Source organism: Xiphias gladius, chromosome 18 (assembly GCF_016859285.1).
Source record: "Xiphias gladius isolate SHS-SW01 ecotype Sanya breed wild chromosome 18, ASM1685928v1, whole genome shotgun sequence".
Classification (NCBI taxonomy): Eukaryota; Metazoa; Chordata; class Actinopteri; order Istiophoriformes; family Xiphiidae; genus Xiphias; species Xiphias gladius.
Genome location: NC_053417.1, coordinates 9,309,378 through 9,328,080, shown reverse-complemented (window position 1 = coordinate 9,328,080; position 18,703 = coordinate 9,309,378). Strand labels below are relative to the sequence as shown.

General features: G+C 39.8%; 1 protein-coding gene across 1 annotated transcript in view; it reads right to left on the bottom strand.

Annotated features, from left to right (window-relative positions):
• sema3h (sema domain, immunoglobulin domain (Ig), short basic domain, secreted, (semaphorin) 3H) overlaps positions 1-18,703 on the bottom strand; it is a 70,526-nt gene that overhangs the window by 44,281 nt on the left and 7,542 nt on the right. Inside the window, exon 2 of the mRNA XM_040151878.1 lies at positions 745-899. Within this exon, the coding sequence (XP_040007812.1) occupies positions 745-899 (155 nt within the window). The remainder of the gene's footprint in view (positions 1-744; positions 900-18,703) is intronic.

Below are 18,703 nucleotides of genomic sequence, written 5' to 3'. Positions count from 1 at the left end.
ATGTTTTGTCACACCATGGGTGTGTACCAATGCAGACGTTGTGGAGGTGATCAGTCCCTGCCTTTATTCATAACTTGGCCCAGATTTCAGCTCTTCTTCTCTAACAGAATAATAGCTCGACAGCCCCAAGAGTTCTGCTGTTCAGCAGTGAACACGGACAGTAGCGGAAGTGGGAAGATGAGAAATGTGCAGAAAATAATTTTACGGTCTAGAAGCTATTACTGTATGTTGCTATCGGTTTGTCCATTTGAGAAAGTTACAAAAATTAGGATATAAAGGAACTTTTTACCACACTCAGGTTGTCCAAATGGCAGTTTTGGAACGAGGTGGAAAGATGAGCATGTGGAAGATACTGTAATTCTACAGTTAAAACACTGTGTTTCTGTCTATGTGGACAGTGGAAATTAAAAGAGAGCTGAAGAAGGACGAAAGCAGAGAACAGGGACAAAGGAGAAAGGAAAGATATGTATTTCTGTAATGAGGGTAAGGAATTAGATAAAGATGGGTGATCAGAGGGGATATTAGTCAGAGGGGTGTGACCTTCCTCTTCCTCATATCATCAGTAATTAGTCCCATTAAAGCCCTGACACATCAGTTATCTGAATCTACTGTCATTTGACTGTTTGTATTTCATGTGTCGTCTCCATGCATGCATCAGCTTCCATGTGAATGTCTGCTGTATGTCTGATTCGTACCTCGCCTCAGATGGTATGTCAATGTGTGTGTGTTCCCTCCACTTCTAACCTTGCGTGGGTTCTGCGTTATGTCGTCCAGACTGGTAGACAGCAGGTTATCTTTCACGGCCACATACAGACGCCTCCCGTCTTCGTCAGGCAACAGGGAGTGCAGGTCTCCGGCCCCCAGGGGCAGCGTCAACAATCGGCCGTTCTGGATCAGCTCTGACAAAGGAGAAGAAAGACCGTGCAGTGAATTTGATTTTTATTTGCTCTTTGTTTTTCCCAAATGATGTTCACAAACTTTTACATCAACAATAAATTTCCTCCTTCAACAAAGAAACAAACCAACAACCAAATGAGAGATAAATGAAAAGATTGATATCACTGTGATGTCTGTATATCAACTATGGAGCTAAAGCCAGGAGTTGACCAGCTTAGCTTAGCATAGACTGGAAACAGGGTGAAACAGTTAACCTGGCTCCCTCCAAAGTTCAAAAATACATCTTTTAGCACCTTTAAAGCTCACTACTGGTGTCATTGGTTTAATCCATACATAATGTCAAATGTATGAAAATCCGGGAGTTATGAAAAGAATGCGAGCTGCTTACCCCTGCTTTCGGTCTTAATGCTAAGTTAAGCTGATCGACTCCTGGCTCTAGCTCCAAAGGGGAAAGCAGAGTTTTAATGTTCCAAATGGGCTATTGGTTGTAAACACAGTCATCTGTATAAGGAACAACAGTAAATACAAAAAATACTAATAAAAAAACAACATCTGTTATTTTAATAAATGTTTAGAATTTTTGAGGCCAGCTATGAATAGCTATTTTATGAACAAACAAAGAACAAACAATCAACAGGATAAACAGACATGTTAGACAAAGACACAAACTAGGGCTGGGCGGTATATCGACTTTTTAAGGTACATCAATATATTTTCAAACGAGATGTAGGATGAGACAATACCATTTATTTCGATATAGTTTGATGTTGCGTTACATAACACGTTTGTTCCAGAAAGCCGCGCCAGTGTCCGCATCTCTCCATTCACACACTCTCTGCACAACCCCTCCCTTACTCTCCCTCCGCGTCGGTGTGCAAACGAGGCCTCACTCGCTCACAAATTCTCCTGGCTTTGACTTACAGCTAAACATTTAGCCGAACTTCGTCGAAAAAATACCGAGATTTGATTTTTGGTCTATATCACCCAGCCCTAACACAAACTTTCCCACACCTGCGGTGTCTATCACACACGCACTTGTCAAGTTGTTTGTCTTGCGGCTTCATTTCTCTTATCGCACTGGATACTCAGATCAAACTAAGTAATCTGCAACGCACCTTTTGTCCATAAACAAACACAGACACTCACACTTACACACAGACACAGGGTACGTGAACTACATCTCCAGACAGATTGAATGATAACAAGTGATTCTGAAAGCACAGATAACGAGCGCACAGATGAAATGTTTTTTTAAATGATTACACTCTTGCGCCATGTACACCATGAAAACTATGGTGCGGGAGATCGGCCGATAGCTGAGGGAGGACATGAATCGCACGTCCGTCAGTCCTGTGTTAACTTGTGTTAGCTTTCATAACGATGACTATAACATAACTTTAACTGCCAAGTGTTCTTGGGTGGACTGGACTTGGCACTCGGCTCGCAAAGCTAAAAGCACAAACGTATAGGCTTTAAAGCAGCACCAGGCATAACTTCACACGTTGGCAGCTCCAAATAGCAGTGAGAGGCAGAAAGAGCTTATAAACAAATGTCTGAATCTCAAAACTCAGTAAACTGAGCCCATAATCTTAGTAAACTGCACACAGTATGCTCTTCTTCAGCAACCTGGCCTACAATGCTTCATACCAAATGGTACCAAAGGGACGGGAGGCACAGAAGTAAATGTTCCTGTATGTAAGTGTATAAACCAGACCCCCAAGAAGAAATTGGATATGTGGGAAAATACACCTTCTAATTTACATAAATTTTTGCCCAGTGTAGTTTTAACACACAATATTAGTTCACTCAGGGAACGATTTAAAAAAGAAATTAACAATTTATCATCTTTCACTGTGGCAGCAAACTCATCTTCCTCTGCAGTGATGGATAACACCTCTCAAACGCACAGCGTGTTTCTTCATGCAACTGAATCTGAAATGACACAATGATCTTAAGTGGACCATACAGAATATGGTCTTATTAATATTCCTTACAGTATCACAAGGGTGTGAATTTCTAGCTTGGGTAGTTTCTGTGCAAATCAGTGATTCAAACCTGGCAGCTCTACCTAAGTGAATTACATTGGATGCAGTTAATGCTGAAGTAAATCCTTAGAATTTCAATACTTTTCGATCAAGGTCAACCAATATAAACCTGCTATAGAAAGCAAACTAATTTGTTCTTTCATTTGTACAGACAGGGCTGCTGACGAATCTGTCTCCATCAGATTTAAATGTAATCTGATAACATTAAAACCTGCTGAACTTCCTTTGGAAAATTTCATTTGTCACTTTCTGTTTAGCCAATTTGTCGCATTCATAAGTTTGATTTAGATCGAATTGACAAAGAAAGGTGTAATTAGCGAACATAATGTTGTTGTAGGATTTACAATACACAAAGATAACATTTGTCCTTCTAGTACCTCTGCTTTGCCCACCACATTTAAAATTCCAAAACAATCCAAAAAAGCACAAATCTATCCATCAATTACTTCAGTCAGTTTGGTGACACATCTCTGTGTCTGCCCCTTATCCTTTAAATTTTGCCCAGACAGCCTTGCCTTTTAGAACACATGGCAATTTAACTACAGCAGACTGGAGGAGGATCTGTGGGATCTAAGGAAAAACTGATGAATGGCTCTGAATACCTTCAACAATCTGCTGTATCTGTTCTGTATATGCTATACAACATGTTATTTGGCATTTGGCTTCAATAGAAAGAAGAAAAAAGGGACATGGTTTACTAAGAGAAGTGGGACACTGCTGAGATGCCTAAGATCTATCCGAACGCCTGAGAAAGAAATGAGATGGGGCCACTAAGAAAGAGCATGAAATGATAACAGATTGGATATAAAACACAAGGATAGATGAAGAGATGGCAAGCGACGGACTGGGGTGAGAGAAAGGCCATATTCACCCTGAGCAGATTTGTAGCAGTTAGCTCAGATTAACACCTGTTTGATCAGTTAAGAACAAGACCATTCACACTCTGGTACAAAATAACCACACTGAACTGAACACACTGAAAAAGCAACTTTCTCTTCTCTTCTGCGATAACTTCTGCGCTCTTTGTTCACATTGATGGTATTATCTAAACAAACTACAGGAAACATCCCCTACAATACTGTGTTTTGGAGATGGATGTTGATGTCTGACAGTTCTTCATGCTTGCCAAACTAGTTGAGAATTACATAATGAACAAATCCCTAACAACAGTCTACCCCAAGCATAATGATAAAACAAATACAGAAGAGTTAATGAAGTTGTAATGGCCCTAAGATGCTGGTTCCAAGAAAACTCTTTATTGTATCGAAGTGACTTGGAAAACCCTTCCCTTTCACATCTGAATATGATGATTCCCAGAATCCTCTTTGTGAAGGTATTCTGGGCAACTAGGAGGAAACCCTAGGGCAGATCCAGAGCACGCTGGAGGGATTATATATCCTGCCACATCTGGAAACGCCTCGGCGTCTCGCAGGGAAAAGCCGGAAGACATTGCTGGGTAGAAGGACATCTGAGTTACTTGTCTCATCCTGCACCTACCACCCAGTATTGAATTAAAAAGGCATTACGCAATGTCTACACAGGCTGAATAGTGAAAGCATCATGTTGGCACAGCAGCAGCAGCTTCAGTCATCTGTCAGTGTCCACACAGGTTGCATTCAAGCACAGTATTGAGTGTGGGTCAACTCACAATCTCTGTAGTTATATATGTAAAATGGAAGGCTTCAGTTACGTACTCTGCTCTGTACTGTACCGGCTCTGTGATCATTTTACAACAGGACTTATCTTTTTAAATGACCATAATAACCAAAAATCCTACAGTCTATGTAGGTTTGTCACATTATTTGGTGCTTGGGTCTCTTCAGCTATTACACTCAGGTATGTCATGTGCTGCTTGCTCACGCCATTTCAGCTCTACGTAGTTGCACAAATCTGGATTTTCTCACTCTAGTAACTTAAGGTGTCAGTGAGCAGTAATTCCCAAGCTTCAGACATCTCTTTAGAAACCTGTGTGAAATGTTGCAGGTGCTATAGTCATGTGTTTTACAGCCTGGCGTTCGTATTCAGCCATTTCTTCGTGTGTTTTAACTGGTATGAGCACCAGACGAAGAGCATGCAAAAAAGTCAATGATGGTTAACTAAATTTACAGAAATTGGACCACATGTCTCAATGTAACTAACACAGTGGGATGACAGGTTTCCACAACTCCGCCCAATTAACAAGCCTCATGCTGTGAGCCCATGTGACTTTTGTTTACAGTTCCTGGATTGCATGTAATTATGTGATCCGAACATAATCAAAGAGACCACTTTTCTTTTGGACCAAAGGAGAAAAAAAACATTTGTGATTGCACAAAAAAAAAAAAAAATGGAATTTGTTGAACGTGATCATTGTATTGCATCGCTGTATGTTTTTTTTTAAAACTGTACACACAACACACTGTATTTTACACTGAGCACATATACCATAGACTAAATGAGAGAGCCTTGGTAAAATAGCACAGACAGATTAAGTCAAAAATAGAGGGGGAGGAGGAGATGGGGGAAGCGGAGCGGCAGGGAGAGAATATGAGAAAAATGACTTTGCAAAGTGACAACAAGAGGAAAACGGTCTGATGGCTGAAGACAGTTGCGAGATAACAATGGAAAAAATGTCAAAACATGATACGATGATAGACAGATGAGGCGGGGAGGGAGGAGCGGAGCACAAGGGGGAGATCAGAATGAAAGAAATCCTGATGGAAGAAATTAATAAATATTGATGGATGATGATGAGAATGAGCAGGAAGAAAAGGAATGGGAAAAGACAGGTGGGGATTAGACAGAAAAGGTCGATGAGGGTAAAAGAGAGAGTGCTGGTAAAAATCATTTTGCAGTGACAGAGGGGGGGGATGATGGACATATGGGTGGATTGAGGAGGAAATGGAACCAACTGGGAAAGGAGGATAAAGGGAAGAGTAGCCGAGGGCGTGAAGGAAAATTGTAGTGTAATAACACAGTGAAAAATGATGGATAGATAGGTAGACTGAGGAGGAGGAAAAGGAGAAGGGTGAAAAAGGCAGATGAAAAAAAGAGGCAAAAGGCAAGATGAGAGAGAGAAGAAAAATGATATGATGACAGGGTGAAAAATGATGATTGGACTGATGACAGGTGAGGGTAAGAGCAGGGAAGACAGCAACTATGGGAGAGGAGAAGAGTAGAAAACATGAGAGAAGAAGGGATAAATGAAAGGTAGAGGTACTCGTGAAAGCAGAGACAACAAAAAGCTTAGAAATCAGAGAGGGAGGAGGAGGAGGGGGAGGAGAGGGAAGAAAGACCAATACTGGAGACAGAAATGAGAGGAATCACAACATGCTGACAGTCAGCCGAAAACACAAGAGATGGATGAGCAGAAAAGAAATGAGGTGAGAAAACGAAAGTGACTCAATGGAAAGGTAGAGATAATCTGAAACTGAAAAACAGTCACAGCAGGAGATTAAAGTTCTACACACTAAAGGCAGATAGAAGAAACATATACTTTAGCTCAGTGGGAGATCTCTGCTCATTACCCACTGGGTACTTTGTTAATATTCAGCAAACGGTCAGAGAGGTAAATTGTTCTCCTTTCACGCTGATCGTGGCTTCATTAATCTCACGGGGTGCATCAGCAGCACAGTGAAGTCAACGGAATTGTGACCCTTCTGTTTGTTTTAGTTCGTGGTTCATGATTTAGTTGGCCTCATGTACAAACAATTCATGTGGAGTTTTCTTCCAAACAAAGCCAGTGCACCAGCAGTGCAAACGTGAAAAATTGAAAGATTTTGGTATAAACTTCACCTTTGTTTGATGATTAAATGGGGGGGCTTTGCTCAAATCGTCTGTCCGAATAAACGTGACAGTAAAGCAGGTGTTAATATCAGCTGTGCTCTTTTTGCAATGAAACATCTGTCATGAAGATATTCCAGGGTGCCTTCAAATTGAGTTGTGTTTTCTGTTATCCATTTTGATGAATGTGATATTGATGTTGGCATCCACTACTTTTTCTCTGCGCTTTTGGAGTCTACTGTTTACTCATTGCAAAAAATGCTGGTGAAATGCAAAAAAACACAAAATCATTCATCATTTTTGAGGGGAACAGGATAATGTTCATTATGTTGTTAGTCACCTAACAGTGTTTTGACAGTTTAAAGTACGTGAATTCCAAGCATATCGTGTACTAAACTTGTAATGTTGAAACTACACCCTCAACTTCCATTTGAAGGGAAGACATTTCTGAGAGCAACTTCACAGGGAATCGAACCCTGGTGGAATTCATGCCTTACTCTGCCTACTCAAGCATCCAGCACTCCGTCTGAATTACAGTGTGTGTGCCACAAGAGCAGTGTGACCTTGCTTAATTCAATATAAAGGGAAAAGCTCAGCTTAATTGAATGTGAAACCACCTCTGCAGTGGAAACACCAGCGACATTCAGCATCTGTTACCATCACAAGATCCTACTGAGTCAGACAGGCTGAACTGAGGCTCACATCCTCACTTTAGAGTACATTAAATCAGCATTATAGTAAGGAGGATGACACTCACGTCTGCTAAAGGGAACTGAAAGCTGCATTGTCAACGCACACAAATATCACAGAGATAGACAATTCTAAAGATAGAAAGTGGGTGTGATCGGTGAGTCAGCAACACATGTTCAATACTAAAACAAAATTAGGTTTAACATTTACAAAATCATACACACACCAACCCAATCTCTGTGCTTACAGCTCTTTTGCTTTCTTCATCCTTGACACATCATCACACACTCACACACACACAGAATATTTGTAAATTTTTGTGCCACTCAAACATTTCCTATCTTGACCTCACAATGATGAATGGCTCTTATTCAGAATGAAAAAAAAAAAAACCACATTCTTTTTCGCCAACACACGTAAGCGCACACACACACACACACACACACACACACACACACACACACACACACACACACACACACACACACACACACACACACACACATCCCTTACTCAGTCGTGATACACCAGCTGCACCCACCCCACCCTTACTCTTGGGACAGTTGCCTTGACAACAGCAACCATGCCAACGTAATTTGTGAGGGTGTGTGTGTGGTTTGTCGAGGGGTGTCTCTTGGCCTTGCCTCCTTAACCCCCCAATTCCCCATGTCTCACCCACGCAGACACACACAATCATGCATACCATCAACCACATACATTTACAGATATTTCAGGATACAAAAAATGTCATTTGTGGCCCGCAGCCTGTCTGCCTGTCACTGCCAACATTTAACAGGATGTTAACACACAAACCTGCCAAGACTGAATTAAATCTTCAGTATTTATTGACCAAACACAGTCACAAAAGGTCAACCAATTCCCCTCACAGTCTACAGTATCTTTTGAATAGATGATCTGAGAAGTCATAGTGAAGGTGTTAGTGAAAGTTTCAGGATTTGTCTGTGGCAGTGTGTGATCATTTTATCGACCCAGAGGTAATCTGTTCACCAACCCTGCAGCCTTTTCAGAAACTCTGAATTAAAATTGATTTAAAAAAAAAAGTAACTCTAAGCTCACAAATGCCTTCAAACTGCTGGAAAAGCTGGAAGAACAATCTGATACCAAAATAGTGAGTTGTCATTTGGCACAGAGAGGAGGACATAAAGCAAACAATATCAGAAAAATATCAGAAGACATGTTATATTGTGGGGAGCTGGTTTAGGATTAAAGATGAACAATAGTTAAATCTTATGAAGAGGCTGGGTACCATGGTGACTTCACTGTGCGCAATTTCTTCAGGACTGATTGTTTCATCAAACGATCCTGCAGTTTGTAATCTTAGTGGGTTTGAAACCCACCTAATAACTTCTATAAGATTCACTGATTTAGTGGAATATAGATTTTTTTATACCAATGTTTTAGCTGACTTCTACAGAATGTAGCGAAGCATTCAGCTTAACCTGAACCACCAATTCTCTTTTATGGCAATATTAGTGTGGTGTACACTGATTAGCAAGGTGCTAAATTGTAGCTTTGCAAAGAAAAGTTACGTGTTTAAAATGTTTAAATAAATGTTGCTACCATTTAGAATTTTCTCTTTTGGGTCCATTGCAAGCACAATGTACCATACGCTTTTTTTGTCCAAAGTCATCAAAAGTTCAGCAGCCTATTACTTCTGTCCAGGTTGTCACTATCGTGCCAGCATGACCTCTGAAAATTCTGGGTTCTGATTGGTTGGAACGTGTGGATTAGCTATTAGTAAGTGGCTGGTTTAACCTATGATACCTATGATGTAGGTTTTTGTTTATCATTCTAAATCAACGTGCCAGTATTAAACTGAAGATAAAGACAGCAGCAGCTTTGCCTCAGCTAAGGAGCTTGGAGCTAGGGTTATTTGAGTAGCCACCCACAACAACCAAAAAAAAAAAGATAAATAGCTTCTCAGTGAGAAACCACACAAATGTAATTTTAATGGTTGGTGAGCGAGGCAGCCTGTGTATGTGAGAGAGAGTGTGCTATGTAACATCATCTCCTCTGGACAGACAGTGTTAATGATATCACATAGCAGAACACAGCACTATTCTTTGTTTTTGAGACCGACACCAATCAATGAAAACTTTTTTAAAACCTGTCAAGATTATAAAACTCCTGGCCGAGCCTTGCGAACCCCTTCCTGTTTGGCTAAATGTTGCGTAGAAACGCAAACGACAGAAATTCTGAGGCTTATATAATACCCTTTGAGTCTGTACGGTCTGAGACTAAGAAACATCCGACATCAAAAGCCCTCCGTCGTCCTTTAAAATCATGGAACTTACAGTTTGTTGGGTTTTATCCGTTACTTTTCCCATAGAATTTCTCCCACAGAAATGTAAAATTGGTAATTATAATAGTAAAGAGCTTTTTCTACACTCTGAAAGCAGCACGATCTTACTCTACATACATATACCACTTACACACAAGCACGCGCCTGTTGAGTGCAGCCATTCTTATCAGCATCAAGCTGACAGCGGGGTCAACAAGGGTCATGACCTCTGATCCAAGCCAATTGGCCTTTGACTCCTGTCGCTGGGAATCAAAGGCGAAAAAGGTGAAGACGTAAAAAAACAGAGATGCAAAGACATAATCCTACCGGTACATGCACGCACCCACACACACACACACACACACACACACACACACACACACACACACACACACACACACACACTGAAAATGTTTGCGCATGAATAGTTCCTTTATATCAGTTCAAGCGTCAGCCTGCCCATATTTGACTCTAAGAGTGTCTATTTTTGTTTATTTAATGCTTTTGCATTTATATGTGTTTGTGTGTGTTAGTGATTAGGTATTTTTATCCTTGGTGAACATTAGATTAAATGCTGCTGGTCATGGGAGCTCTGATCGACCTCGATGTGATTAAAGCAAATGTGTGGCGTGTGATACAGCTAAGAACATTCCTGCATTGCACCACATACACTCTATCTCTCGCGCTCTCTTTCTCTCACACACACACACACACACACACACACACACACACACACACACACACACACACACACACACACACACACAAACACACACACACACACACACACACACACAAACACACACAAACACACACACACACACACAAACTAATGCATCTGTACGCTTGCATTTCCATGAACAAACACACCTGAACACAAGCAAAACAACCTCAGAAGACTTCATTCAACAGTGCATGTAAATACTACATGATTCCAGTCATGAGATGATAAAGCTACTGTTTTGTGCTGACCCAGCAGTTCTTTTTCTTCCTTGTAAACCAGTTATGGAGTAATTGTCTTTAAGCTAGAGCTACGCAGTGAAAAAAAAAAAACTACCTGCTATATGCAACCTTTTCAAATAAATACTGTAAATAAAGATGTAGAAAAGGGAAAATTTAAAGCAAGCTTTTCATTCTCTAAGAAGAAGCCCAGACATGGCAAACTAAGGCTGATTTTAAATTAATGATGAGCTCTGTGTGCATTATCTCATTTACTAAATGGCGTGCAGTGCAGACATTAAACATATGATACAAAATAGTTACTTTCAAATGAATTAATTACAAGCTAATGTAATTTACATAAAGCTGCAGATGCCAGTAACCTGTGGTCTACATCTGCTCCGGTCTTCAGAAAAAGAGCGAGTTCTTATTGATACGTGTTTAAGATATTTACCATTTGATAGTAAAGGTAACTATTGACCTCATAAACAAGCAAACAAATTGTTTGTCAAGATGCCTCAGAAGTAGTTATTACGGTGCAAGTTATCATAACAACAGCACTAAAGAGGTTAAACCAAAGATTCTCACAACTTATGGTTATTGGCTGTGGGATGCCACAAATATCAAACACTCCTCAAAAACAATGTGCACTCTTTTGTACAATGAGGACTGTACTACTTCAGCAAGTTACAGCTCATAACTGCCAGGCTGAGCGGAAAATATGGCAGCACCATGCTCTGCCTGTATTTGACGTTAAGTTATTTTGGTATTTGTCTGCTTGAATCAAGATTTAACATAATTTTGGTACAAAGTGTTGCTTTTTTTGATTGATAAAAGAAAAAAAAATGTTGGAATCTTGACAAGTGATGTGAAGCAACAGGTTTATTACTCTTAAATAAATTCAGAATTAAGTTTTCACCAATGGTTGGAAAACCATTGGTTAATTCCTATGTGTCCCTCAGGGTTTCTGCAGGTTTCAACAAGTTAAATTTAAGACAAATTTAAGACCATTATGAATGCAATTTAAAACCAAGTTCACATCCATACTAGCAAAAATGGAGTCCGAGAAATACTTGCAAAGCAAATTAATTTATTCACATTCAACTGAACATGACTACACAGCGCACTACACTACACAGCGCATGTGCGCATGTATTTACAGGTAGCTTTTTTTGGCGGCATTATGTTTTTTTGACTTCCTATGTGACTCTAATGCCTTTATTCAAAAAGTTCCTAATTTGAGCGATTACTTGCACAAGGTGCAGCGGGCTTCAAATTTGTCTCAATTTTTTTATTTTCAACCGGTTTCGACCAAACACTAAATGTACTGTTCTCGAGCTAGATCACGTTGAACTTGCACTTACCCGTATTAATTGAAAGTAACATTAACAGAGACAATTTTAACTTATTACTTCTAGAAGTACCTATTTGTTTTATGAGAGGACATACACGACATTAGCCCACACACCCCATCGCAACACACCAGCTGGGTGTGCCGCGATAAGTTCCATGTTGGCTTTGTTGTGTACTTTTGTTGCAGTGTAATCAATGCGAAATTTTCCCAAAAACACATTAGAAAAGCGAGACTTAAGCTATTGCAACTTTATAAAAATAATGTTAACTTCATAATCCAATAAATTTTTAAGACCTGTCCAAATCGTATCTAAGACATTTTAAGGCCAAAAATTCTGATTATGGGATTTTAGACTTTTTAAGGACCCGCACAAACCCTGTCCATGTCTGGGTCCCACCTAGTTGGTCTCAAAGTGTCTTTTCATTGATGTTTGAGCTGTCTTCTTATAGGCATTGCCAGCTTTGAGCTCAGCTGTGACTCAACCTCGGCAGTGCTTTTCCATGCTGGCATCACAAGAACACATCGGGGATGACATGACGACCTGACCTGTACATTGCTGGAGAGGTGGGATGTTATTAAAATTCATTAGCAAGCAGGCAATACTGGATTATTCCGCAGCTTATATACAATGTCAGGTTTTAGAGAGGAGTGCGGGACTTGCAACATATTTTTTTCCTTAAATATAAGAACAATTCTATAAGCCTTGCAGGAGTTTGCAATGACACAGTCAAATCTGAGTTATTTATAAGATACAAATGAAAAAAAGGATGATGAAAGAATCAAATCTCTCTTTTAATTGTTATCTAACTCATGGGAGTCTCACTTTGTTATTTTACTGGTGTCTTACAGTGAGATCTCCTTGTTTTTCTAGATCCAGAAACACACAAGCTAATCTTATCATTAATCTATCCAGTTATTCACTCACAGCATATACTATTGTCCATGCGAGTGTGTTTGTAAGCTACTCAAGTGTTAAGTTTTGTTTCTGTGTCTGTCTTTATCCATCTGTTCGTCTACTTGCTGAGCCCCAGGGAACTTTAGCTGTCTGGTGCAACGTTCCCAGGGGGAGGATTTTGTTGGCTGCGCCACCAGAGAGGGGTGGTGGTGGCGGAGGCAAGGAAACCGGGGCACATTTCCTGTGGAAATGGGGTTATCACTTCACCAATTACTGGTGCAATTACAACGGGAGGCCTGCAGAAGCATGGGAACAAGGCCTATATGTGCGCCGATGGGCCCTCATGTGAAGACATGCACAAGTATGAGCGCACAGAGAAAAACCATTTCTAACACACATTTCCACATACATACAGCAGTTGAAAAAAAGCTCGCCGTCTCTCTATCCTTCTCGCTTATGCCCAAATAAGATTACCACACATTTATGACTACACACATTTACTTTCAATGTGTGTGTATGAGATCAAGTGTTCTCTGTGCCTTAAATTCCTGCCATGACATGTCACAATACATGTTGAACAGTCATTGTGTTTGAAATTCTGACGTTTGTCTTTTTGTTGGGGCCTCATGAGGTGTCCTGGATGCAAAGTCAGTTGTCTGCTACTATGACACACTGAAGTACATGGGATATCCCTCACTTGTTCATTTAAAATAAAACTTGAAACTTTTTCTTTTCTTTTTTTTTGAATAATGTTGATCATCTTGCGACCTGTCAAAATTATCTTCTGACTCTTTAGGGGCCCCCTGCCCCATGTTGGGAACCACTGTTCTATAGTTATGTATTTGTTCCGATAGAATAAAAAATTAACACATCACTCACATACACACAATCTAATATCTGCTCATTGCATCTTACTGTTCCAAATGGACTCAAATCTTCTCACATATTCATACACATGTGGCCACACACACAAACCACAGCAAAATTATAGCCAAACACACAAACACACTATGTCTGGACTGTGTCACCAACAGACCAGACGCACGTGGACAGCTTGACCTTTGACCTCAGCGCGTATGATTATTCATCATCATCAGACTGTTGGCTGAGACGCTGTGCTGTTACATACACACATTATAGTCCATACACTGTTTACCTTTTAATCAAATTTATTTTTTCCTCATTATTTATCTAAGACACGGTTCGGTCAAAAGCTCATTGTTTTCTCTGTCTTCTCACAGCTACACAGACAGGTAATAATGGAGGTAATTTTTCTCAGACCTTAACCAAGTAGATTGGTGTTTCTTCATCTTAACAATATGCTCATACTGGTTTCTACTTAGGTAAGACAATCTGTTGCAATGAGAGCAAAAGCCTCCCAAAACAATAACTTCAGTAGCAACGAAAATATTGTATCATCTCACGCCGCAATTTTTTTTTTTACCCTACAAGCATACTGTCAGGGTTTGAAAAAAAAAAAAAAAAAAAAAACATCCCGTTGCTGCTAAGCCCAGGATAAATGTATCTATCTAAATGTATTTATTTATTCATAATGAACAAATGTAAAACATAAGGTCTTTGGCAAAATGGCCAAAATCCAAACCCATATTTGGTGATTTATTCCCTTTTCAATCTTGCATCCAAATATATGAAGGTAAACTTGACTTTGGAGCTTTACATTAAGTTGAGTCACATCTGTCTACCATGCTGCTGAGGCTGAGGACTTGTGGTTTATAACTCTGAAATTAGCTCATCCCAAGAGGAAACAATAACCCTTGGTGGCCTGGCCCGGTGACAGATACTCAAGAAAATCACTACTGTGGTCCTTCACAGACTAGTGTCTACCCTCTAACTTCATGCTACCCGTCATGAATTTAACTACATAAAAATTCAGTAAACACTTTTCAAGAGATACTGTATATCCACATACATCAGAGCAAAAAAATCACTGCAGTCTTCAAATTGTCTGTGGCTTCTACTTCTTGGCCCAGCCTCAAAGTATGTTAGACAAATGGTATGCTTCGTAGACATTTGCTTGGCAAATGGGCAATAACTATATCTTTGCATCTTAAAAATAGGCGACCATAAAAAAAAGGAGCTGTCCTGTGAAGGTTATGGATAGTCATGATGTCTGCAGAGAGTTCAGGTTTATAGTTACAATCAGCTGTAAGGGTTAAATTTATTACGAATGTCTGCTTTAAAGCCCGGCCAGATGATAAAAACTACTATCTGTCACTGTACATCCTCTCTATTTTCTGATAAGTCCCGGCTCTATTTAAACAGGAAAAGGAAGCCCGACTTCCAACCTTTTGTGGCACTTTGTCTCATCTTCCCATCACTGACAAAACAGGGAGAATCAAATTCTTGTGGTTTGTTCTTGTTTACGCAGCCCTGGGAATGTCAGATCGGTAACACCAAGGGTTGAAGGTGAGATGTTTTGTGTCAGTGTACATGTAGTGCCAAGCTGAGGCTTTACTGGAGTCTACTACCTTCCATTTTGTATTATGTTACCCTTATGCTCAATCAATCAAATTCAGGAATCAGGAAATTCTTTTGTTGTAAAGGGAAAGCACATTTAGGGTCTTTTATTTTAAAAAAAAACCTGCTGTACAACCTGAGAACCAAGGTTCATACCCCAGTGACAGCAGGAATAAACACATCTAAAGTGCCTTTGAGTAAGATATTGGCTCCCTGACAGATGCAAAGGGAGTTCTTCAAGAACAGAGAGCACAGCTCGGAAATTTGGGACATCAAATGTTACCTCTCTTCTTTTTCTGTGTCTATTGTGTTGCTCACACAGAACTGCCATGAAAATAATACTGAATGTGCTTGTTGGTTGAAAAGGCACTCTACCTGCTCATTTTGGCCCCTTCCTGTTTGTTCTTTGGGATGTAAAAACTGTATATCTTTCCTATAAATTAGTCTAGTCCAAAATGGCTATCTAACCGTTCCATCTGAAATCCATTAATCACCCCGACAATGACTGTACCCTCATAAATACATCTATTTTGCAGACAAAGGTCATTATATGAAAAATCACTTTGCGGTACACAAACATACATTTCCGGCAACAATATTTAGGGAAGAAGTGTCAGGTGGATATTTATTTCAGGAATGAACCTCTCTACACGCCCTCATATTCTGTGTCTCCAGCCTGCCCAATCTACAGCTAAGGAGGTAAACTACTGGTTAGTGTTAGTCTTAGCACTGCTGATCCCGTCTGCTTCTAGCTTCCGTGTGGCCAACAAGTCAAGTGTGTCTGTGGATTAAATTCCCACATGAAGCTAAAGTGAAAGGAATGCTGTGAGAAATATATTCCCGAAATAACCTTGGACATCCAGATCAGGGTGACTAAAACATTTCCAGCCAATATGACATGAATATATGACATATTTATTTTGCCTTAGCTCATTAAAAAAACTTTAAGCTACCTGTACTAGTCTCATTCTGCCATTTTTACTCACGTTTTCATTGAGTTTTACCTACAGTGAACAGTACACTAAAGTGAAATCGCCAGGTCGCTTGTGTAATAATTGAGTAACCGAGGTAAAAACTTTTCTTGCATCTCTTGAATGTTATAAAGAAAAAAATGCTGACGCACAGTAAGAGGCAGAGAGGAGAGGTGAGAAAACTCAACTCAGCCTTAGATTATCGACAGCAGTGCAGATTGCAGCAAACGAATACTTAAGGGAAATGTAAGAAATATGAAGCTTGTGGGGTTTTTTTTCTTAATTACAGGCCTCAGGCTAAAGATAGCCTCTGATATTAACACCAGAAACCTCTCGAGGGTAAATTTACAGCATGTCCACTGTTGTCAGGGGCTGTTGTTGCCAAAGCAAGGGTGTAATTAGACTCCTTTCACTGTCTCTGTCCAGAGAGAGGAGAAACCCCTCAAGCACAGATCCCCTTGATCAGGTTTTTTCTATGTCTTAGTAAGGACCTAAAGTGTGGTTGCAATAACATTTAATCAGGTCCTCCAAATATTCTGGAAGAGGGTTTTTAAACAGCAGAGAAGGGGGAAGTCTTTTCAAGAACCTGGGTTGCAGCTAAACTTTATATTTGGCCAAATTTACATGTAAACAACCTGCAAAATCAGGTCTTCTACTACAGAAAACAACTATCTTACTTGGGTTTGTGTGGGATTAGCAAACAGCTGCCGTTTGACTTCAGTACTCAAAAATAATGGTTGCGCCACCATTGGGGACTGCTGCTGTTACAATTAATAATACAGAATATCCTGATTCTGTACCAGATAACCATCCCAGTGAAATCCACATCTCAGCAACATCCCCAGCCCAGAGCCTGGAAAGCACTGGCCTAGATAGAAACAGATCTGAAAGAATAAATGAATAATGAAATATCTCTTGATTTTTAATATCACTATGAAGGCTTTTGTGCTTTATTAGTACACAGAGGGAAGAGAAAGGTGAGGTTTGAGAAAGAGGAGCAGGATTCCTAGACAAGGATAAATAACAAGCTCTTTGAATTAGTCCATCCAAACTAGTACAGCGACATAAGGCTGTGTTTCTGAGATGCTGATAAGATGAAAATTTTGAATTTATGCTTAAAAAAATGCGAAGTAATAGGCACATCAGCTCCGAAGGGACTTTACTTTCATTTAAAAACTACGAAATAAATTAAAGGCAATTTTACTTTTAGCAATGCACTACCAAAAAACTAAATGCATATTTTTAACATGTAATGTAACAGTTGAACCTAAAAGTATGAAATGCAAGTCACAACGTGACAGTTGCTAACTTCCTAGCTTAAGTTGTTAAATTCAGAAATACTTACTTGTGTTTCCTGTATCTCTGGGTTGGATCTTTAAAAATACAGTAAGGCTGTGTCTGAATTCACCCCCTTGTCCACTCATTCAATATCCCCTACAAAATGGGCATGAAATAGTATACTCAAAAGTGCGATGCACGTTAATTTTTGCATCTACAAAATGTGGAGCATTGCATTGTAGAAATGTCATCAGAAAGCTGATCGTCACAGTCTCTGGCTTCCAATTTCTTTACAAGGGACATAAAAAAGAAGAACGGAGCAGAGTATGTAAATTATGCACTCACACAACACACCTCCGAAACTACAGATTCATGAGAGGCCAGATACTGCCAGCTACTTTGTATCAGAATGTGTGAACACATTGCAAGAAAGACTTTTAACAGCTAATTTACAAGGTTGATTTTTTTCTTTTTACAATCTAATTAATCCTGTTACTGTGAAGGGGATTAAAGTTGTATCTCCATTCATTTCACTCCAGCAGTGGCCAAATCAGCTGACAGCAGAGGTTTGTATGTCTGTAGGCTTGTTTCTCTCACAGAAACACAGCTACACAACGCCCCTCTACTTTATTGAGAACCAGTAAGGTCATCTGGATTTTGTATGGAAGCAGCTGTTTATGGCTCCTTAAATTTCCTCAACATTTTTGTTGCGACAGCTTATTGGGCAACATCTTGGCTTTATTCTTCATAAAATCTCAATTTGCGGTTAAGAGTGGAAGCGTTTAAGGACATTTCTGAACTGCAGCTTTTGTATGTGCAACACATTTTATTCTCTGAAGACACTTGAATTGAATTTTACAAACATGCAGATGAGCAAACACGCCTCTGACACTGATGCACTAATCAACTGTGTAGTATAATCAAGCAATTTGCATGCTAATAGCATGAAATTGTAAAGGATTCATTTACATTTACATTACAATCCGGGTATTTGTCCAGAGGGACACTGCAGGATGACTTTAAATGCCTGAACTTATTTCATCACGAGCAATCAGCAGTGTAAATGTCACAAGTCAAAGCCAATGTCTCCAC